Source organism: Lynx canadensis, chromosome C1 (assembly GCF_007474595.2).
Source record: "Lynx canadensis isolate LIC74 chromosome C1, mLynCan4.pri.v2, whole genome shotgun sequence".
Classification (NCBI taxonomy): Eukaryota; Metazoa; Chordata; class Mammalia; order Carnivora; family Felidae; genus Lynx; species Lynx canadensis.
The window spans coordinates 204830631-204855056 of NC_044310.1; the positions used below are offsets into that span (position 1 = coordinate 204830631).

Sequence of the window (24426 nt, forward strand, 5' to 3'; positions counted from 1 at the left end):
TGACATCAAAAGTTGGACGCTCAACTGACTGAGCCGCCCAGGTGTCCCTAAAAGTTTAATTTATAAATAAGGCACAGTAAGATATTAACACTAATAATAAAATAGAATGACATTATATATACAGTAACAAGAGTTATATGGATATGGTCTCTCATTCTCTCAAAATATCTTGTTTGCTAATAAAAATTTTTCTTTTAGTGTTTATTTATTTTGGGGAGAGAGAGACAGAACATGAGCGGGGGAGGGGCAGAGAGCGAGGGAGACACAGAATCCGAAGCAGGCTCCAGGCTCCGAGCTGTCAGCACAGAGCCCGACGCTCGAACCCACGAACTGTGAGATCGTGACCTGAGCCAAAGTCAGCCACTCAACCAGCTGAGCCACCCAGGCGCCCTCTCTCGAAGTATCTTATTGTAGTACACTCACCCTTCTTCTTGTGATGATGTTGAGATTATAAAATACCTAGGTGACGAAGTGAGCTGAATGACACAGGCACTGACATAATATTAAGTTACTATTGACCTCCTGATGCTACACCAGAAGTTGGGTCACCTGCGCCCAGGCCATGGTGGACCGTTGGTCACTGAGACCACAGATGAAAGGAGGACTACTGTAATTACCATTTGCTGAGTTCTGGCTAGATCATCTGGTTAGACACTGTGCTAACGTTCTAATATATTTAGTCTTTATAAAAGTTTGTGGTATTATAATTGCCACTCCACCAACCAGAAAATGGGCCCAGGAAGTTAAGAAATTCACCCTAGGTTGCATGGTAGGAGGGGACACTAAATTCCAACCAAAGTTCATTGTCTTAATTACATTGGGATAGGGGCAAAACTCATAGAACCTAAGTCCGATTTGCTAATGCATGGTTCTCAAGGGCCAGGGCCATTTGGAAGTCAACGTTTTTTATCCTCTAACTAAGCACACTCGATTGGAATTTAAGATCTTGTGGGCTAACCAAAGGACAACCAAGAATTCATGGGTTTAGAAACAGCATGCATGTTGACAAATTATTGAAAAGAGACAACTAGATTCCAGGTCTGTATACGGCAACTACTTTATTATTTTCAAATGCAAACTCTTTGCATTTAGTTTGCTATTTTACAATTTTACAAACTAGGTATAAAAGACCATAAATAAATGACATAAGTTATGTGTACCTAAAGTTCATGAAGGGAAGAAAAATACCTTGACAAAATAAAACAAAATAGAAAAATCTATGTCTAACTCAAGAGAGCGCTCAAATTTTGGAACATGTACGAACCAAGCAGTGTTCTGTTAATTTCCTTTATGGCATGAACTAAATTATAATAGGCCTTGTACATTCTAATTTTAACCACAGTCCTTGCATATTCCAACATACTTGGAGTGATACAAAAAATAAATGCACTCTTCAGTGTGTATCAACGCTTGATGTTTGGAGAATGTTAAGTGAAAATATTGCTTCTAGAACTTTCCTTGACTGGTCAGAATTTGCGTGTCTTCGGACCAACATTGAGGCTATGAGCGTGTATGGATTAATACACATATCCTTCACAGATCGGATACAAGAGTTCTCAAAACATACACACCAGTAGTGTCGTGAACACAACCTGTCTCCAAAATAACTCTTTGAACACACCAGAACGTTTCATCCATGACTGTTAAAAATAATTTGGGGCCGGCAGACACATGGTGAAGCTACTCGATTTGGTGCAGGGGAACAGCTTAATACTGCCCTAATGGAAGATCTGAGCAAGATTCAGCATCTGAACTCACTAGGCCAGCACTCGCTTATGGGGCTAATCCAGTCCCTGAAGTTGGCCTCCTGCCCTGACCTCTGGGGAAAGATGACCAGCTCAGAGATTCAACCTCATTTCTTTATACATATTTTTCAGGCATCAATGCATAGGCACATCCCTTTAAAAATATAGTAAAGTCCCCAAAAAGGGGTGAATTCACTTTGTCACTCTGGCATAGCTATGAGAATACAATGCCACACACCCTGTCAGAATGTAATAAATATTTATTGATGATTTTCTCTACTTCTTCAATAGCATAGGGTTCGGAATCTTTTTTTTTTTTTTCCCATTTTTCCCTGATTTGATGTTATAGCTTATGTAAATGGCCACAGTTTCTGCAACCGTAGCTGAGAATACGCAAGGCAGCCACTCAGATTATGAAAAAATGGCAGTATGTTGGCTGGAGTTTGGTACACGTGTCCTATCAGAACTGAATCTTCACACACTGGACCTCAGATTCTAGAAGGCTAAGGGCCATAGGAGTTAGCTGCATACGAATTAATTGTAGAACTCATCCTCTAAACTGGGAACCTGAAATCACTTGAGGACATTTAATCCCAACTATGCCAACCTCAAGAGTCACTGGCATGTATTTTTCTGTGACATTGAGAGACAAAGTATTAATCCGGGACACATCATCTCAAAGCTGACACACGCGTCTACGTTCATCTCCGAAAGCGCATGGGTTGCATATATTTGTTCGCATTCAACGAGTCCATTTATGCAGGAAAACAAAGGCTACTTCTATTCCACTTGGGGTCACCAGACAAATTCCATCCCCTTCTCTCTCTCTCCATCAAGAAATTGGTGATTCAGATGGGAAGTTCAGTCCGCATTAATGATCTCGACGATGGGTCGTCACCCGCATGGATTTATATTCTAAAATTACCCCCCTGCTAAGGTGAAAATGCCTCCATCCAAAGCTGTCGACTTACTTACTAAGGTTAGTGTGGCAGTTACGAAACACACTTCTAGATACAGGGCATTGAACACTTCCGGGCTGTCTTTCTAAGGGGACGGGTGCGGTCTCCAGGCCCACTGTCGCACGCGGCTCGTAATCTCAGGACCGGTGGAAAAACCAGCACTCTCCGGGTGTAGCATTCCACAACATTCGCAGGCAGGTCTAAGCATGAGGTTAGACGCTCACGCGCGCACACACCCCCGCGCACTCGCACACTCACACGTATGTACACACATCAAAAGAGATAGTCAGCTCATATTTAGTCTAGGAAAAAAATATATTTATATCACTGCAATGGCACACCCTGGGTAAAATGTGACTTCAGCAATGCATATCATAGGCAGCTCAAGGGAACTGGCTTTGTTTTGCGTAGTGGCACCTGACCTGGTGTCCGTCGTAAGACCTGTAGCCTTGGGTCACTTGCTGTCGCACCAATGCAGCAGTGACGCACAGGAATGAGATACGGAAATACATATAAATAAAACCACAAGGAGTTTAGGAACAAGGGCTCTGCGGAGTTGGTGCCGCGAGGCAGTCCGTTCCTCAGTGCAACGGGAGAACAGGTGCTGAGCCTCGCACGTTTGCTGTTTCTTTCACTGGGAAAGGAGATTGGAACGTCAGCCGTTTGTTCTTTTCAGGTACGGGTGTTGTTTCATCAGGGTCTTTGCTCCAGAACTGGCAGAGGGGAAACAGAAGAAACACATCTCGAAGGGACGGAGGAGGGTGTGTTCTGTTTTCTTCTGTGGGCTTTGTGATCGACAGGAAGGGCTGTGAGGCCAAGATAGCAGAATCTACTCCCTGTAGAGAAAGGAGCAAGATTTTAGACAAAACATCAGCCAATACGGCCAGCCAGTTGTCAGCCAACGTTACGGGCAAGAACAAAGCACGTAAGGGTCGGTGTGGCTCAATAAGCAGCAGCTCAGGAGGGAGAGCATGAATTCCTGCTTTCCTCCTCTGAAACAGGACCACTATAGTAACAACAACAGCAACAACAGAAGTGTTTATTAGTAGCTTAATTATAACAACTTGGGGAAGGGACTCGTCTTCCTCCTATCACACGGATGAGGCCGTTGAATCTCAGCAGAGCCGAGCCATCTGCTCACGGTCATGTCACACATGGCGAAGGAGCAAAGCGGGGATTCGAACCCACACAGTCTGAGTCTATAGCCATGCCTGATCCATTGTGCAAGCAGCCTCTGTGGGATGAAAATTCTGACTTGGGATGATTCATCTGTGTCAGAGGAGAAAGGTAAAATGATGTGAAAGGCAAACTGTGTTACAGGTAAAGCCCCGGATACTAGCTCCCGGTATTTCCAAAAAGGGAAATTGTGTGTCGTGGGAACAGATCTGGAAACGCCACGATCCGCCGTTATTCAACGACATGATTGGCAAAAATGCAAACGAAGAAATAAAAATCACTGAACGTTTTTCTTACAAAGGAACTTCTAATGAAGGAGAGTATCTGGTAAAGGAGTCATACGAGTTGCATGGACCAGGCGCCGAGAGGGACCCTTTGGGCCGTGGCACGGGGAAACATTTGGTGTGCCAGTGAGAAAGGTTTTGGGGGCTCAAGCCCACCAACAACTAATCAGTCACGACTGCCCCATCAGTCTAGCACTGGGCAGATCAGCGCGATGCAATGGAATCATCGTGGCTCTCCACTGTCCTCACAATTATCAACGCAAACCCGAATAAGCAGTTTCTCTTCTTTCTCTTGTGACAACTGACAATCAAGGTAGCTTTGGGGACTGTGTCTTCCACCACAACGGCCGTGTTTGGCAGCGAATGACCTCAGGTATCGAGAGAGCAAGGATTAAGGCCGGAACGTATCTTCAAAGACAGTTTAGCTCGTTTTATTAAACCAATCGTTTACATGCTGGTTTTGTACCTATGTGTGTTTGTCGTGTGTGAGATATAAATCCAGGTTAGTTTCTTTGAGGTCAATAACCATGATTTGGTCTTGTAGAGAACACTTTAGTCTATTTGGAGAGAGAGAAATAAAGTTTTCTTATAAAATACTCAGAGATTACTTCTTAAGCAACTTAAAATTATACATGTGGGTACGGTTATAACTAGCAAGCCCTCCCTTCAAGAAGCCTCTTGTCAACATCATTCATTTTGACAATTATGGGGGGGGAAGAAAAGAAAGAGAAGGATTTGGATCTACTTTTCCAACCGTGTCTTCTCTGGAAATTAGTATGTCTGTCAAATGTAGTTCCTGAAACCTGACTGTGCAGAGACTTAATCAGGCAAGCATGTATTTACATGCAGGACAAGGAGAACAGGAGTATGACCTTAAGACTGTTGGAACACAACCAACGCCATATGGATAGGCACACTTTTGGAAGGTGATTTTGTTGTACTGCTAGAAATCCCACTCTTAGAGGAGAAAAAGGAGTCCCAAAACACTTTTGCCCCCTTTCAGTTCCCCAACCCTCTTCTTCACTAAATGCCTGGATATAAATACATGTTATGAAAATAGTTTGTAATAGGAAGTGGGCTATTTGGGGACTCACTGTGTATGTGAAAAGGGTTGGATGTTTGAAGTGACAAGGGTAGGAAATATGAAGGATTGTATCTAGCTGATGCCAGAATATTCTAGGGTGGAGAAAAATAAACGTTAGCTCCTTTGAATGGAGACAACCTCTTTATCATGGGGAAGTGTTTGGACAAAGACCAAAGCATGTGGTCTATGTGGCATCATGAGGGAAAGATGTGACTTTCACTGCATCTAAATAAACAAAGCATTGTTCCTCTGAATCCGTTATGAAGGCATCAAAGTGTCTTTACCATCCAGTTCCACTCGTTACAATGGGATCTGACTTGTGCATTTCATTTTTTTTTTTTTCAATTATAAAACAATGTCACGAATTTCAAGGCTAAGTGACAAAGGAGTATTTGGTAGGTCTACAAAGGTAGGTGTACCTTTTGTACAGACACACGTTTAAATCACATCCTCACGAATCCATTTAAGGTGAAGCGGCTTCGCGGGCACGGCTCCTACCACTGAACTTCATTTCACCTCACTCCAGCATGTCGCAATGCAACATTTGGGTTCGCGAGTGAAAGAGGGATGAGTAGCACTTAGAAAACCTTGGAGGAGGAAGAGCGCACCTTCCCTCCATGAAGTCCAGCGCATTCTACATAAGAGCGTGTCACGTACGCTTACGACAACGCCGTGTGTTAGGAAAGGTGTTATTATTGAAGTTATCACCATCTCTCTGATTTACAGGTGGAGGATCTGAGTTATAAAGAAACACGGAGTGAATTTCCCAGTGTCAACATCTCAGCTGGCTTTCGAATCCATAGCTGTCTGGACGCCAGAGCCTGGCTCCGTGCCCTGGGAAACAATGCAACCTTCCCACTGTCCTCCTGTTTCTCTTCTAGAATGTGTAACTTCGCAGAAGCAGTGAGGTTTCACTTTCACAGCTACTGGATATTATTGTGGGCACTCGGAAGGCCCTCTGTTGGCCTTTCCACTGGCCTGGACTCTACCTCCTACGCTGTGTTAAAATGAAGATTCGGGAGGCAACCTTTGAACGTCGTAAGATTTCACGTCCCACCTTGCAATCCTTGCCTGATGAGCTCACGTACACAGATACGTGCTGAGAAAACAACACAATGACGGCCGCACAGTGTCCAGCATTAACTCGTTAGGGTATCTTAGAGCTGACACGTTCTCTTTTTAGAAACGTTCTGCTTTGAGTATGTTCAGCGTTTAGAAAAATAGCTCAAGTCTTAAGCTGCTGCCTCGAAGAAAGCAAGACTTCTAATTATTCGGTGTATGCAAGGAAACACTCTTTTGACTTACAAGATAATGTCATAATGCCACCTTATTTGAATTGCACCGTGGAGATTGAAAACAAAATACTCCACAGATTCCCTGAAGGAAAAAAATAAACATATACATTTTTTATTTTTTTTTACAGCAAGCAAAAAACCCCACCTACATTGTCAACTTTGAACATGAATATCCGGAACTCTTAGGGTTCAGCAAAAGTGGTGGTGAAACAGAAATTGTTGGAGTAGTTTTAAAAAAAAAAAAAAAAGAAAGAAAGAAATTTCACATTCCTTCTGAAGAGAAAAGCTTTTACAACCAGCGTGGCAAAAAGGTTTTTACTAAACTGTCATGATTTGACAGCATCAGATTGAACATGCCTTTTGCTCTATAAGAAATAGCTTTCAGCATAAAACCAAGGGTGGGGGGGCGGGGGGAGGAAGGTCATTAAAATCAACCAAGTTTTTGTTTAAAAGCGCAAATGGAAGCGTTTAAGAAGTTAAAATCTGTCCAGGCAAAAAGAGTTAGGTCGTTTGTTTCTGACAATACACAAAGCCATATTTAATTCACGTTGCACGAGGAAAATTCTGGGATTAAAATAGAAGGATCTAAGGCTCGCGGCCTTTACGGATGAGAAGCCATGTTTTCCGGTAGGTCACATTCTAATAGCGAGGACATCAAGGTAAGTTCCAAGTCTCACTCCTGACTTCGAGGTAAATCCTCCCTGGCTGACCCTGTCTGGTGCCGGGGCGACAGGAGCAGGGCAGAAAATAAGAATAATGGATGGACCTTCCAGGATTTCTCAACTGCAGCAAAGTCTCCAAAGAATGAGGCATGATCCCAGATTAGAGGTGATTACTTGGTACCCCAAAGATAGGAAGTATTTGTGGCCTGAGTGACGGGCACCAAAGGGTAAAAGGAACTCAGCGAGAGAGAGAGCCAGTGGGGGTCTAGGTGCCATGTTCCCAAACCTGACTTCGTATAGTTCCTATTTCACTTCTCCCCGAAGGAACAACAGGGAAGAACCTACTGGCTTCCATACCGGTCTCTACTCCCACAGTCAAGAGAGGACTAACATCCCGAAGGAACCCCTAACTGCCTGACAGTCATGAAAGAATATTTATTGGTTGGTGTTTCAAGTTGGATCGAGTTAAAAAGAAAACCAGAAAAAGAGTTTTCACTGGAGAAAGATCCATTGTGGATTCTTTTGCCTTACCTTGTAGGTCTGGGTTTGCTTCTTTAAAGGAGGGAAGCGTGAAAGTTCCCTATTCAAGATTGTCACGGTCCACTATCCATAAGGTAGTTACAAGAAGTTTGTAGAGTCCCAAAATACGACTTTATATGGCACAGCCTCAGGCCCAAAGAAACAGACCTTGTTTGTCCAGTGAGGGGGAGGTGTTTGGGTTTTATTATTATCATTCTTATTATTTTTATTTTTTAAAATCCACTTTCCTTTTCTTTCCAGCCCCTTATGATGACTTTCAGGTCACCATAAGCCACCAGGTGGCCCGATGAGCTACGCGGTTTTCACCTAGGTTGTTTTCCGTGGTAAGAACCAAGCCTTAGAAGCTACGACTGAGTCCTTCCCAAATGTTCCTGGGCATGGTATTCATTCCGGTGAGAGCAAGAGGACGGTCATTTACACCACAAACAAAATACTGTAGTTGTAATTCCAAATGGAGAGAGGATCAAGGATGTCTCAGAGAAGCTCAGTGTCTGTCAGCAAATACTCATCAAAACCCGGAGGTGGTGTTCTATTTATACAGGTACGTGTATTTTACAAACTGGTGACGGACGGAGTACTTCTGAGACACAATGGGTTCCAGGTCTCGATTCGAGCGACGGTCTGTCATTTCCGTAAGCCCCGCGATCTCAGCAAAATCTGTACACCGGGCGACGCTGCAGGTTATTTTACTCTTTCTTTCATTTCAGAGGGCGAAGACGGAGTTAAAAAAAGTGCAGTTCTTCAATTAAAGTGCATGGATGAGGTAAACTAATTTCAAGAGTTCTGAGTTTATTCAACAGCACTGGCTCAGACAGGAACCATTCGGCCGTGTATCTGCTGCATTTGGGTTCTCATCGCCTGGACGCTGCTCAGAATCTTATTCTGATGTGTGACGGCTGTGATGCCGATTCTTGCCAGGTCACTGGATGTAGGGGGAGAAGTGAGAGGGAGAGAAAAAGGCATGAGGGCCGAGAATCTCGTTTCGGGGCTTCATGCAGACACACATTTGAATCAGCCACAGCTCATACGGCACAACAAGGCAGGTATGTTCTAATGTCTAATTAAGCAATTTAATGCAACAATGTAGGTGCTCGAGAGGCTGTGCAAAAATTACACGCGATCAAAATGAAAGGCATTCCAGTTTTTTTCTTTCTTTCTTTCTTTTTTTTTTTTTAATGAGTAGGATGATAATGCAGCTCAAAGCAAGAACGGCAAATACTATTAAATCTAGATTTACCCTTTGGTGTTACATCGCTGAGTACTTACTCCTGGTTCATGTGTACTATAGCCTCTAGTGTGGTATAGCCGGCAGCCGTGAAGTTATCCTTATACCGGTCCATTTTAATGGCCTGGAGCCAGTCGCCAACGGATACCACGGCGGAGAACTCGGGAGAGCTCGGATCCAACAAGGCGGTGTTAGGTCTGGCGGTGGAACGAGAAAGTGTGGACAGACGAGAACCATCAGTGAGACAGCAAGACTCAGAAGTCAGATTGCCTAAGATAGGCGTTGAAATGCCAAGGACGGGCTTTTTAGAGGACTGCCTGTTGTCAAATGTCATCGTGTGATGTTTTTTTGGGGTTTTTTTTTTTTTTTTACCCCTCATCGCACAAAGTCGCTAAAACATGTATCAATCGCCTTCTCTGCCCTTGATTCCACTTCCCACATTTGTTTCATGGGGACCTCTTGGTATACTAAGGATCATCCCAGTCTTTTCACATCTCAGCCTGGGGGGAAAGATTGGGGGAGACCTTGTGGCTGATACCCGTTGAGTCTTTGCAGGAAGAGGGAAATTCCTGCCAGCACTATTACATACCTCAGGACAGCAGCTATGGAAACCCTAGTGAAGTAGGAGTAAAACAAAAAAAACAAAAAAACAAAACACTGTGAGCTTGCAACTCGCCAGACTCGATGGAGCAGAGAAAACAGCAAGAGTTCAAGTCCAGCGTGCTCCCAGCCAGGTCTGCAAGGCAGGCTCAGTGTATTCAAACAAACTTGGGGACAGCAGGGAGTTAATGCCCTCTTTAATCAGCCCATGCCTGACCAGCACGTGTGCCAAGACGGGAAGGAAGAATGGCCACTTTGATCACCGCATGGATTACGGAATGCGCTTCTCGTCTTCCCTTGCTGGGGCTCTTAAATAATCATTTCAATGAACTCTAGGCACTTTTTATGAACTTATTTCTTAGTTTACGCATTTCTCAGGCCAGGTGTCTTACGTTAGGTCATTGTCAAGAGCGACTACACTTCAAGGCGGGAATTTTGCCATTCCTCGTGATACTGATAATACAACAATTATTATCAAGAGAAACGTAGTCCTCTTTATCATCAAACTACTTAATAATTATTGGGTAGACCTTCACCAGGTATTTTATGCCACCTTTACTTTAATCACCTGTAGAGCAACACGGCTACTTGTTTATTATATTTCCTGGAGCTCCCGTTTCCCTAGAAATTATAGAATGGGGTTGATCTTCACATTCTGACCTAGTTTTCCTCCTGAGGCTGCGCTGCTTAAATAGAAATGTTTAAATAGGAATATCATCATTACTGAATTTTTAGCCAAAAAGAATATATTCTCTTGTGAAAACAAAATTAAGTCGGTATAATGCCTTGATTAATTCTCTGCATGGCAAAATTAATCTAATTCCATTGTTTATTTTATAATTTTTACCTGTTATTTTGGTTTGCACAAATTCTTTCTTATGTAACTATTTCAAACAAGACTTGTTTTATCAATCAGTTTTGTGTCCAAATCGTAGCTTGCCACTGTGAATTTTTATGTCCGTTATTTCAATTAAGTCCAATTTTCTGAGTAAAATTGTGTGAATTTTTATGACAAGAATAATCAAGATTTAACTCTTCCCCCAATAACAAGTAACATCATGTAGAATTTTAGACACTAGTGTTCATGTTTATCAATAATATTCATCATTAGACAAGACCAATAGTTTGCATTTCTAACTTTAAGCCAAGAGCATGAATAAGGCAACATGTAGGCTCTAGGTACCCGACAAGGTCAAAATGACCTTAGGATGAAAATAACCTCATTCACTATCAATGAACTCTAAGGATTATTTGCAAGCTTGCTCTGGAAGTCTTTGTGCTCTCTGTGGAACACCATGACATCTGCCTAATTTTGTGCCGAATCACATACAATGTTATACTACATCCCATTATCAGCAAGCAGTAATCAGCATCAAAGCTACCGAAGTACCATCAGCGAGAAGAATTTAGAATTCTAAAAAGTGTATCCAATAACTCAGTTTGTTCTCAATTTGTTCTGCATAATTGTACGAAGCACACATTATGCAATATCAGTGGCTGAAGAGTTTATACCAGCAGGAGAAGCACCAAATACCAATGAACCAGCCTTAGGACCTTCAGACAAAATTCATGGGATCCGGAGCTGGAGACCTAAAAGCTGGAGGAAATTCACCTTGGAATAGAAGAGGCCAGAATTGAACTGGATATCGGAGAATTAAAGAACAAAAAGTAGCCTGGAGATGCTAGGGGAAAAAAAAATTTTTTTTTTTTTTTTTTAGGTCACTTGGCTATCAAGTGGCAGAAGTAAGATGTGAACTTAGCCCATCCCAAGTGTTCTTTCAGAAGAGCTTGATCATTAAGCTCTTGGGCTGTGGCAAATGCCAAGGGATCTGAAAGCCCAGAAGAGAACAGAGGGTGTCTCTGCTGCTTGTTCCAGATTCTTCGTGCACTGAAATAATCAGCGTATATACCTTCTCTTCCGCAACCATTAGGCTAAGTCTGCAGAAGACTGGAGGGGGAGCTCCCTGCACTGACCGAGACTGGAAGGTCTTGGACATTGTGGGGAAAAAAAAACATCCTCCAATTTTTAACTCAGCGTCATGATGAAAGAGGAGCCTTGGAGAATTGCAGATTTGGAAGTGAGTAGATACCTTACTTCTTGCAGGCTCGAAGCAGCTGATTATCTATGCTAGTCTTCATTTAAATCATTTAACTACCAGGGGCGGTCTATACTCTTTGGGGTGGGACCGGTATCAAGGTATCCGGAATCTTACACCAGGTTGAAAAGTTCCTATTGAATTAAGAGCACTCGGGAGTATCTGGGATCTTCTTTCTGGACTGATCACGCTTCTTCCTTTTGCCCTTTCCAATGAAACAACTACCTATTTTACAGATGGTTCAATTATATTCATTTTTAAAACCCTTCTCAAACATTCAGCCATATGCTTTGCAACTTGATCAGTTTCTATTTTGGTCCTGCTTCCTTCTACTCTTGAAAGACTCAGTAAAGAGAAATGTTAGGAACTGAAACCGAATGAATTTTGTGCTTTGTAAGCTTGTATGAGCCTATAACCCTTTAGAAGTCAACCTAAAACAGTGCCTGAAGAGGGGCGCCTGGGTGGCTCAGTCGGTTGAGCATCCAACTTCGGCTCAGGTCACGATCCCCTAGTTTGTGGGTTCGAGCCCCATATCGGGCTCTGTGCTGACAGCTCGGAGCCTGGAGCCTGCTTCAGATTCTGTGTCTCCTTCTCTCTCTCTGCCCCTCCCCCGCTCATGCTCTGTCTCTCTCTGTCTCTCAAAAATAAATAAATGTTAAACAAAAAATTTAAAAACAGTGCATGAAGAGCTATCCTCTACTCCTCATTTTTTACTAATCCAGTGTTCCTTTCCCTTCCCCAAGTATAGCATCTAGTGACCTGAATGTCTTCCCAAAGTACATTTTATCTTTCTTCCTAAATGTTCAGGTCCAGCATAATAAAGTAAGCACTTTAGCTATTTGTTGCTGGGTTTTTTAATTTTTTTTTTTATGTTTGTTTTTGTACTACTTTTTGAGGCCCGACAGGTGTTAGGCTCTGCGAAATGGTGAACAAAACTACCATAAATACTCCATTAACTGAGACAGAAGCCACCCAGGCTGCAGAGAGCTGTGCAGTGGCCTCTGACTAAAAGGCAGGAATTAAAAGTGAGCCACCGCTCGCCTGCCACCTCTAATGTATTATTTCATACATCACTATTAAGAAGGCATGGCCGACCTGGAGCTCTCGGTCCCCGTCCTCTTCAAGCTGTTGGGGTTGCGGATGAGTTTGTCCAACATGTTGACAATCTGCCCAAATTTCGGCCTATCACTTCTCTCCTTCTGCCAGCAGTCTAGCATCAGTTGATGGAGTGCAATGGGGCAGTCCATTGGAGGAGGTAGCCGGTAGCCTTCCTCGATGGCTTTAATCACCTGTCAGAGAAAACAGAACGCTATATATTAAGCGGTCAGGGGAAGCTGCTGTCAGAGGTCCATCCTCCTGACCCGCAAGTTCCCCTGGACGTTCAGCTGCCGGCAAGCTCGAGCATGGGAACAGCACCAATTTCTTCACAGAAGCCAAAGCTGGACCTGAGTGTTGCTGGCAACGGGACAGGGAAGCCAGCTGTTGCCATGAGCTGTTCTCAGATGACAGGCAATGCCAATCTGAAATTCTAAAGTGAAGAACGCATCAGTGTTCCGAAGTGGTTAGAACACAATCAGATCAACAGCCTGGTGTTGGGCTGGCTCTCGGAGATCACATGGTGACCGCCCTCCTCCTCCTGCTATCCAGCATCCTCTGAGCCCTCGTAACAAAAGACACTCTAGCCTCGCGTTACAGATCTTCCTTCAGAAGCATTCATAGTTGCGTCCAAGATGAACGTCTCGTTGTATCCTTTTAAGTCTGTATCCTCTTGCACAGACAGTTCATGGGTCAGTACAGGAGCCCTCCTTCCAGACCTCCCAATCCAGAAGACACTCCTTCTCTCTAAAATAGCACTCTCCTCAAACCCTCCACATGGCCAACCATTTTTTCTTTTGGAAGACCAAAATACACCAATATACCAACGCTACATCACATTCTTGGGTCTCAGTTGTCTGACAGTTGGCCCTGTTAAAAGGTGTTAGTAAGTGGATTAAAAAAAAAAAAGTAGTAGCAAAGAAAATTAAAAAAGAAAAAAATTCTTTTCGAGCATTCACATTCTGAAGGGGACCTCTCCACATCTAAGGAAAGAAGTTATAATGGTAGACGGTAATTGTCTCATTGCCCAGAGCTCTCCCTGCTTAATAAGACGTGAGTTAACTCTCTAACAGTCTTTCTTCTAATTCAAAATTTTTGCATCTGTCTTCACAGGTATTACAGTAGTTTTCTTACTGGCCTTTTGCAAAGCCCCCCATCTTTAGGGTATGAATCCCAGTAATGTAATATCGTAGGACTCATGCCAAATTTAAGGAGGGGGAGTATTTCATAATTTCTTGGCTACACATTAGCATCATTTATGGGAATCCGATGAAATTCTAAAAGTCCTTTTTTTCTTTTTTTTTTTTTTTTTGGTCTGGAGATTTTTTAAAAAGTTTTATTCATTTTAAATCAGTTTCGTTTGGTTTCTATCAAAATGGGTAGCTGCTAATGAAACAACCAGAGCTCTAGCCATCTCAGTGGCCACATTGGATTCACCCCGCAGTGGGGTTTATATTTCCTGTTCAACAACTGGCCTTCCACAGCAAACAGTTAGTTCAGCTGGGTCCAGTTTCTATGTATCAGTATGATTATTGTCTTTTCAGCTGGCACACAGTTTGACAGTCCTCTTGTGATTGATTAAGCCCCCTGATCCTTTTTCTCCCGTGTATTTTTGCCAACATCCTGTTGTATTCGTATTATTTACTACTCCTTGTAGAGTAAACTTCTACATGCTATCCTACTAAACATTAGTCTCTTTATTTCTGGCAATTACATGAAGTCAGTTTGATCTTCTGACTTTCTTTTATCTTCCCAGGTGCATGGTGTTGACTCTAGACTTGATGACAACATTTTACATTGAATTGATGAGAATGAGAGAAATATTGGGCTAACGCCAGGATAACACAATTTGTTACGAACCCTCAGACTGCTTAATACTCTTTCATTAGCCCCCTCTCCACTGCCAGCTTGGAAGATGGCTTGTGGGTTAACAAAGCATATTTTCTCAGTTTACTGCTGAATGCTTTTGGGGGGCTGAAGAGTAAAACAAACAAAAAACTTGGTAAGTTTGCCATATTTGCGACAGTTATTTTGAGTCCATTCACCATATGCCAAATGAATTCTACTCATGAAAGTGATTTCCCAGTTACATTTCCTATTGATTCCTGTCCTACGCAGAACCCAACGGAGACAAACACGCGGGAACGACAGCTCGACGTGATCTGTGGGAGAGAAATGGCTTCAAATGCTCCTCACGGAGAAAACCAGACAACTGAAAAGTTTAAAACAATAAAAATTATTTTAACGTAATATAGAAACTGCCAAAACCATGGGTCTGAAAATATTCAGGGCAGGGAAACGGACAGGATCTCGAGAGTCGATGCTCTTCTGAGCATTTGGTCACGACCGCCAACCGAAAGAGAGTTTAAGTATCACATCGTTAAAGGAGTCAAGGTATGCATTACTTGCTCATTTAGGTTGTTTTTGTCCTTCCGTCAAGTCTCTAATCCGAAAACAAATGTTGTTACAAGGTAGGTACTGGAAGGTGTCTGTAGCACAATCACATCAAACAACGCATTACACACCCCTCACTTCTGTAGTTTTTTTCCAGCCTGCAATTACCTACTAGTTATGGTAGCTGCTGGCCTTCTTCCTATCCGCTATGAACTTTTCTGTATAACTTAACAGATAACACAATGTCAACACCATCATTCCTCTTAATCTGGCTAGCGAATTCTTTTTTGCGCCCCTCGCCGTGGAGTGCATTAGTTTCTCTATCGCTCTGAACATTATTTTATTGATAAGGCAACCAGCATCCAATTTCTCGAGTTCTTCATCTAATAGCCAAGGCTGTGCAACCTCTTGCTGTTTCAGGACAAAGCAGATGGTCAGGTAGCATTCCACATCAGAGAAAATTTTTGAAAAGGAGATTTTTTTCTAAGCTGTAATTTTTACTGAGAAATTGAAGGCCACGCCTTTGGAAGCCCTGTGTGCTAATATTTTACTTCACACGTACAACTAACAAGTGTTCTGGGAAGACCCCTTGGTTCAAGTTTTTTGTTTTTCTGGTTTTTTCCTTCTTTTTCACTGGAGATGTTTGTAATTAAATTCTATTACTCTGGAATCTTATTAGTGTCATTATTGAATGCTTTTCTGAAATTGCAGGCATTGTGGATACTCCCTTACGCAGTAGTCCAGATGGTACATTTAAAGGGATGTGCATAATTTACAAAGGGTCATTTAGTGAAGCTTTATTTTAGAGTCCTCAAGGGGCAAGCTCTAATTACAACTATGCCAGCTTTAAAATATTCACTAGTTCTCTTCAGATAAACCCTTGGTGTCCATTTTTTCACATGTGAAATTTGCGTTTTTCATATATCCTTGTATTTTCCTAGAAATCAAAGTTGAATTGTATGCCACTGTGGATTGGAGCATTAATCACGTAAAAGATAAATCTATCGAATATAAATCTATAAATTTTTTTTTTTTAATTTTTTTTTCAACGTTTTTTATTTATTTTTGGGACAGAGAGAGACAGAGCATGAACGGGGGAGGGGCAGAGAGAGAGGGAGACACAGAATCGGAAACAGGCTCCAGGCTCCGAGCCATCAGCCCAGAGCCTGACGCGGGGCTCGAACTCCCGGACCGCGAGATCGTGACCTGGCTGAAGTCGGACGCTTAACCGACTGCGCCACCCAGGCGCCCCCTTAAATCTATAAATTTATAGATAAAAATATAAATCTACTGAGTTGGTCTCTCATACTACCCCCATTTAGGCGACGTAATTTTGGTCCTTGAAATCCGTGACTGTGAGGTTTAACGAGATTATTACACACATTTGTATTGAGAATCTTGAGTTTCAAGCTCAAGCCTACTCCGTCATACACTGATGCAATCCTTCCTGAATCTCAATGCAGAGACATATATTTCAGAACATAAAGACTCACGTCTTGATTGGACATATCCCAGTAGGGTCTCTCTCCATATGACATAACTTCCCACATAACGATTCCATAGCTCCATACATCACTCGCTGATGTGAATTTACGATAGGCAATTGCTTCTGGCGCGGTCCACCGGATAGGAATCTTGCCACCCTGTGAACATTCGAGCCATAAGTTATTCCCTAAGTACATCACTGATGTGCCATTTTAGTCCCTGAATGTTCTTACTGTTTGCCAAGCAGGACAACAGCATTCCTGAGATAGCTCTCCAAACAATAATAAGAGACTTGTTTATTTTAACTAGTCTTCTAAGTTGAGACACTTCTCATGTGTTTTCTTTGGTCACAGGGAAGTGAACAAGTAGTCTGTTTAATTATTTTTTAAAGAGCCTACCTATTTGAGTTCTGCTTCAGGCGATATTGTAGGAGAAAGGAAATCGCAGGATTTACAACATGCATATGTTATGACGGTATATCAGTGGATGCGTAGCGGACGCTCACTTTGACTTCTTGCTGAATTCTCTCACCCAGCAGCACAATAGCGATATTTAGTATTGCTTCTGGAGTCATGAACTAAGGAAGTTAAGTATGAAATTTTCTATCCTCCACACTGCCATCCTACTTTTATATAGCATGAGAAAGATGCTTAACATGGTTAGAAGATAACACATTACGCAGGCTCTTAGAGGAAGACAAGTAGCAGATGCTAATGTCATTACTGACTTTAATGGAGGGAGGGCACCTGCAAACGTGGCAAAGGAACTGACTATTACCCAGAAAAAGTTTAAAATTGGTGCTTGATTTTTTTTTCTTTGCCCCAAATGTCTATTGTTTGGTTATTACACTTAGGTGAAAGGGGTTTTGAATCAAGTTTCAAATTTCCTCAGGTTCCATCTGGGGAAATTAATACAACTTAACTTGAGACTCCAGCGTTTCCAGAGAACATCATTTGAAAGCTTGCTTTACTGAGGCTGCTAAACAAGACACTAAACAGTACTAGAAATGACATTGATTCACTGTAGTGTGACTGAAACACTGAAAACCCAGCGTGTTACATTTCTACTTGTTCTATACAGAAGGACACTTGCGCTGCCTTCCACCTTCCTTAACTAGTTGGCTAAGGTTTAATCTACGTAAATGGATCATTCTCAAAGCCTCCTTTAATCTTCCTCTCCAAATAACTGGTAAAAATACAAGATCTTCAGTATTCACAAAGATGCATTCTTTCTTACATGAATGGACTTAGAATTCAAAAGTGGATATATGTGTCAGATTCAAAGCTAGAGCCACGGCCATAGAACACTACCAGGGAAAGAAAAGAAACCCACCCACCCACCCACCCACCAACCAAACAAACAAAAACAATGCTTAGGATTGTAAATGCAAAGTGAGCATCAAAGGAGGAAAATGTCTGCTTTCCGTTGATTTCAGCAGTGCCCAGCCGTAATGGCCAAACACTTTTAGGATTCTGTTTATTCCATTAGTATCTTATATTCAGATTGTCCAGCTAAGAGAGGATAGCCATTAACTGTATACTGATAACTCTTAACTGTGCCCTAATCCGGCCTATCTACCAGGAGTAAAACGAAGGCCATTAAAGTTGAAAACTCCTTCCACAGTGTAAATGATTTATAAATCCTGTGTACACATCCTCAGACTCAGTGGCCAACCAACTAGAAACGTTGCTCTACCTTGTTTAAAATAAGAAGACTTTTTAATAATAGAAAAGAATCAAATGGAAAATCTAAAACAGGAAGGAAGGAAGGAAGGAAGGAAGGAAGGAGGGAAGGAAGGAAAAGAAGAAAAATTAAGTGTAATAAATACAGTAATTACTCAAAGCTCTAGTTTGCCGTTTTTAAAGCAGTCACACATCTTAAGGCGGTTTCAAAATCCCTCTCAGAAACACAGCTTGAAAATGAATGCGGGGATATGAAGAGGCTCGGAAGGATGAGGAAACTTACAAAATCACAAAGGGCTTAAACATCAAAGTGAGAAAAGAGGAACAGTTTCATCAGAGTCAAAACCCAGAGGTCACAAATCCTCCTTACCCTGGTGGTGTAAGCTGCTTCCGGATCATCCTCAAGTACTCGGGACATGCCAAAATCAGATACTTTGCAGACCAAGTTGCTATTTACCAGAATATTCCGTGCAGCCAGATCTCGATGCACATAGCTCATATCCGATAAATACTTCATCCCGGACCCAATGCCACGAAGCATGCCCACCAGCTGAATGACAGTAAATCTGCCATCATTCTTCTGCATAGGAAAGGAATAAGGAAAAATCTCATTAGCATTAGGCCAAATTAATTTTCACCAAAGCATTTATTATTACTTAGATCTTTTTTGATTTCTGTATCAAGCCTGCAATGAAATGCCACACTATTTCCGGACCTTTCTGACCGAAGTCACTAATTCACTAGCAGAGTGTATCCTAAGAACTGGGTTTGCTTCCTGTGGTAGATGGAAATTATCCAACTGTAATGAATCTACGGCTCACATAGCCCCACAATGCAAGAATAAATCAAATACCACCCTCATTGAACATGGATTATTTAATAGCCTTGAAAAATCACATCATTCTCTATTTCTCCTCTTCTTCCCTTGCCCCATTAAAAAATTCCACGAATACAACTAAACAGAATGGACGCAAGGAGTCTGTTAGAGTTTTCTAAATACCGACATTCTTGGGTTTAATATAAAGTAGTCACGTACCCTGAGGAATGCATCCAAGGAGCCATTCTCCATGTACTCTGTTATGATCATTACTGGTTTACCTAGAGTTTTCAGAAAGAAAAACACAAACCCTTGATGAGCACTGCAGTTAATGAGATAAAAATGGGCTGTGCACAATTTTACTGCCAAGACACCTGTCTTGTGCGATCTAATTTAATTAAAACAAGCCAAGCTTATGCCTCAGCTGTGGGGAGCTAGGAATGAAATATTAAAAGGACGGGTAGGTTTAAATTCCATCTGGAAGGTTAACCCTTTGGGTGGCCTGTTGACAAGGTCTTTAACTAAAGTGGCCTCCGGTATCCAGGGAGCACATGAATGGATAATTGCTCTCTCAAGCAAAAGGGGAGGAAGATAAATGGGCCGGCCTGTTTAAAGGCGAAAAAATCTTTAGGATAATTAATTTATTTTGTCCCCAGAAGAGCCACTTGTGTGATGCTAAAGGAATCAATGGACAGAGAAACTTTTTTACTTATTTAGAGAAACTCAACTTTCTAAGAGCAGTAACTACGCAGGATACTTCATTACTCAGACACATCTTAAAGCTCAAGCATGCACAATATTAACCCCTCTCCTCCCCTCCCCCCCACGCCACCTTACTCAGATCGGGAGATATCTCCTTTCTTTTCCCTTTCCTATCTATAAAAAAAGTTATCCTATTTGGTCCTTTAAGCGGACAACTTCAGCAGCAGCGACAACAGCAACAACAACAAAAAAAACAAAAATCAGAGAAAAGCTGCAGGAAATTATTTCAACCGAGACAAATTAATTCAGCACTAGGATATCCTTGCTCCCCCTTCACCTGTTTGTGTGTGTGTGTGTGTGTGTGTGTGTTTGTTTTTAGCAAAGAGAATAACATGAATTTAAGGTTTGGGAGAAGTGGGGGGGGGAACTATACTTTTATTTTACTTTAGTTTTCTTTCTGAGGAACTTAGGAAATAGGAATCATTCTTTGGTTTCTTCATGGCTGGCAATGGACTCAAGATCTGAAACTCCTTCTTTTTAAATAGTGTTTGTGGGAGGGAATTGGGGTGGGGACGTAAATCCTCAATATTGTACTAAGGGAAAGGTTAAAGCAAAGAGAACATAAAAGATTCCCCGGGAGGAAAATAAAATGCTCGTTTGATAAATCAAAAATATTCACTTTCATTGCTATACTTGTGGACGGTTTGGACTTAGACATTCAGTCAGGGAAAATGGACCGGGGTAGGTCACTGCTGGAAAGTTCCTGTAACCATCCTAACTTAATACCTTTCCCACCCAGAATACACTCCGTTCTGATGTGCGGAGGGGGGCAATGTCTTTATTTCAGAGGCAAAAATTAGGAAGAACAGAAATTTTCAATCTCAAAACAGTCCAAGTTATCATTTTTTAAAATCACTTGTTTATTTTTAATGTTTTTACCTTAACGTTTATTTACTTATTAAACTTGTAAGAGAGAGAAGGGAGGAGGGGCAGGGTGAGAGGGAGACAGAGAATCCCAAGCAGGCCCCTCACAGACAGGATAGAGCCTGACGGGAGGCTCAAACTCACCAATGCTGAGATCATGACCAGAGATGAAATTGAGCCATCCAGGAACCCCAATCATTTTTTTTTTTTTATTGTGTTTTTGGTATCATGTCTAAGCAATCTTTCCGAGGTAAAACTTTTGGATGAGGAAATAATACCACGGAGAGTTTATTTTCAGCGATGAATGAAAGAAAGCCGGCAGAAAAAGGGGAAGTCGTGGCTTCGATCAAAGGGTGAGGAAAACCACTTCCGGTCTTTCCCCTCAGCTGGAGGGAGTCGTCTCTGAACCCTTTTCTGTCCTCCCTCAATACAATAAATAGGAAGCTCTTTGCTTTACTTATTTTATAAATTATTAAATACATTTGTAATAAGTTAATTTTATTAATTTATGCTGACAGAGAGAGAGAAAGTACGGAGGGTGTGGGGAGAGGCAGAGAGAGAGACTCCTAGGCAGGCTCGGTGCTTGAGCCCGATGGGGGACTCGATCCCACAAACCCTAAGGTCATGACCTGAGCCGAAATCAAGAGTCGATGCTTAACCCACTGAGCCACCCAGGTGCTCCGAAGCTCTCTGTCTTAGATTCATTTACCCTCTACATCTGCGGCCACGGACAGACCAAATGCATCCAAGTGAGCTGTAATGAACCCAACTCAATCAAAAGATACTTCGTCAACCAATGAGTGAGATGGACTCTCTTGCATTAACACCTACTTCTACCTCACCAGATCCCTCTGGAGGTGTGGACAAGAGAGTAGAAGCCCCAGAAGAGAGTTGCAGGGGGAGGGGTGGTGGAGGGAATGTATCATCTCCCCATCAGTTTAAAGAGTTCTTCAAGTAACTGCTGGTAATGAATTCACACGCTCCCACATCACCTTTGTGCCCTCGCGCCTCCCTCCTCTGACTGTTGGCAGGTCTTCACGATTTTTCTACATTCCTTCTTCTGTTTATTAAAAGTATCCATTTGTCAGAATCTTTATGAGCTCTCCAAGAGAAATAAAGACGAATGTCTCCGTAAACAGAGGGGCTTATAAAATGGGGCTCAGCTGGGTTCACGGAGGGAAGGTGGTTCCTCCCCTGAAACAGGCAGGGACGTGGTGGGGGGGGGGGGGGGGGGTGGAGTGGGGGAAGGGGCCAATTCCTCTGGTGGAAATTTTAAATCATTTTAACTCAGTGACAACTGCATTATGCAAATGCATCCAGTCGTTTATAACAGTTACAGCTGTAATAGCTATGGGTTTTAGAGGCGCGGTGGGACTTTAATACAGAGATCCCCTGGTTCTTCTCTCTTCTGCAGAGGTGCTATGAAAATCACTGTCTGCAGCAGGAAAAAACACCCCAAGCTGAACAGAGCCTCCTTTTGAGAAACCGGACCCCTGCAGAAGTATTTAAACAGAATGTTATCTTTCAATTAAAGTAGTGAAGGGCTCTGGGCAGCTCCGAAGGCCAACGGGCAACAGAAAAATATCCTGTCTGCAAAACTAATCTTAAAAAGCAAAGAGAGGCATTCTGTGCTAATCATAGCCTTCGCCTTAGGTGGGAAATCATATACCCTTAGCACCAAGGTTCCGTTTTTGAGGGATTCTGATGATGGGGAAAGGTGTACTTCTTAAGACATAGCGTTACCATTTAACACTGAGGGAAGTTTTCTGTTGTTTAAATTCGCCAAGCATTATGCTAAACACGGGAAGTCTTTCATCCAAAATAACCTTCTTGGGCAAGTTCTATTTTCATCTCTATTTTGTAGATGAGGAAACTGAAATCTTGAGCAACTAACTGCTCACGACCACATGCTTTCCTAGCAGTGGCGTGGACACGGGAGTCTCCAAGTCCGGTGCCCTGAAGCCTTTGCCTCACCTTCCAGATCTTCAGAAATGTGAACGCATGGGCCCCACCCCACCTGAGGAATAAAACCTGCTCCAGGAAACTGTTTGAACACGTTTTCCAGAATTCTGATGGACGTTTAAGCTTGAGGAGGACCTCTGAATGAAGGCACACTTTCTCTCACTTTTTAGGAACCTCCTTATTGTCTCTTCTTAAAAGATGATGTGCTCTTGGGTCTTACTTTCTGCTCTACCCCAGAGCTAATGACCAAAGTTTTACTCTTTTAACCTACTCTTCTCTCCCCACAGCTCCCTTTTACCCACTCTGCACGTGTTCACTGAGGGTGCTTTTCACAGGCACCTTGAATCAAGTGAGAGGAACCTTGGCCTTCCTGGAGACACGGCCCTGGGGCTTATAAGATCTTTGCCGTGTAGTGAAATAGTAGGTACTGCGGCTCCTGGAACAGAGCCACCCTTCAGTAGTAACCGCTTCAGCTCACTGTCCATGTGGTGCCTTAAAAATGGGTCTTAGCCAGCCTTACAGATGTATTCAGGGTTTGCTTCACAAAATGCATCTGTTGAGCTGTGTCGTATTTTAACCGAAGCGTGGTTCGCAGGCTCCGCGAATGCTAATGGGCTAAAAAAGGAAGGTTCAACCAGGTGTTACTGTAAACAGACTTCCAAGATTCACTCCCTGCATCTGGAACTGAAGGTTCGAGCACGAGGCGTGGCGAGCTTTTGTTGTGTTTCATACGAAAAGTACTTAAATTTTATTTTGCTTACCATCTGCTTGCACCTACCCTGTGACAATCAGTTGGGTCTAGCAAAGGTTTGAAAGATGGCGAGGCATACCAAAAATCTGCAATATTAATTTCCCTAAAATCTCACACAAGCTGCCTTGGAAATAGGGTATCAGCCTAAACCATAGACCCATTGAGAGCTGACGGCAAGATTAATGACTTGTCCTGCACTGATTTCCTCCCATTAGCAATCAGTGGGTCTGCTCCATCTGTCATTTCCCTGGAAAGAAAATGTGTGTTTAATTTGCCAGGAACTTCTAACGTGGCTTTGTAAAAGGAGCACCCCACGTACATTTGGTGACAACGCCTTCCAAGTGAATTATATTCGGGTGGTCAAACTGTCCCATGATGCTGGCCTCACTCAGGAAGTCTCTCCTCTGTTTATCTGTATAACCAGCTTTCAGGGTCTTGATGGCCACACAGATCTCTCTCTTGCCAGGCACTTTGAGACGCCCACTGCATACTTCACCAAATTCACCTTTGGGAGAGAAAACGAATCAACGATGGGCCAGAAACACATTCAAGATGAAAGTAAGAGCTAACATTTGTTGCGTGCTACTTACATGCCAGGCACTCTGCTAATGTTTTACATAGATCAAGGGAATTTCACATACGCAGATATTTACATATATACCTGTACACGCGATATGTTCGTACACATTTGTATAATCCGCATAGGTATATTTAATGTCCACAAAGAAAATAGGCTTGCTTGTTAGAGAGACACTCAAACACCTACCAACTCCTATGACTTTTTCAATCTTAATGCAGGATGCGTCGATTTCTTTGGCAAATTCTCGAACTGCTTGGTTGGGATCTTCATAGGTAAAGGGGTCCACGTAAGTTCTAACACCTAAGTAATAAACACGTGACAGGTTGGCAGACTACTTCTCAGAAACCGCTAACGAACTTAAGTTGTCC

General features: G+C 42.5%; 1 protein-coding gene across 3 annotated transcripts in view; it reads right to left on the minus strand.

Annotated features, from left to right (window-relative positions):
• Positions 1–1044: 1044 nt before the first annotated feature.
• The window catches only part of EPHA4 (EPH receptor A4), a 151657-nt gene continuing 128275 nt past the window's right edge, over positions 1045–24426 (minus strand). Inside the window, exons 10-18 of one of the 3 annotated variants that reach the window (XR_003971064.2) lie at positions 24245–24358; positions 23798–23983; positions 19359–19420; positions 18693–18902; positions 16649–16798; positions 12762–12955; positions 9012–9167; positions 7737–8667; positions 1045–3540 (exon numbers count right to left, since the gene is read on the minus strand). Coding sequence is in view for 2 of the 3 variants with exons in the window: in XM_030326654.2 (XP_030182514.1) it covers positions 3534–3540; positions 9012–9167; positions 12762–12955; positions 16649–16798; positions 18693–18902; positions 19359–19420; positions 23798–23983; positions 24245–24358 (1079 nt within the window). In the remaining variant the exon portion in view is untranslated. Of the gene's footprint in view, positions 3541–7736; positions 8668–8982; positions 9168–12761; positions 12956–16648; positions 16799–18692; positions 18903–19358; positions 19421–23797; positions 23984–24244; positions 24359–24426 lie in introns of those variants that run through there. The other 2 variants (XM_030326654.2, XM_030326655.2) reach the window with 2 other exon arrangements.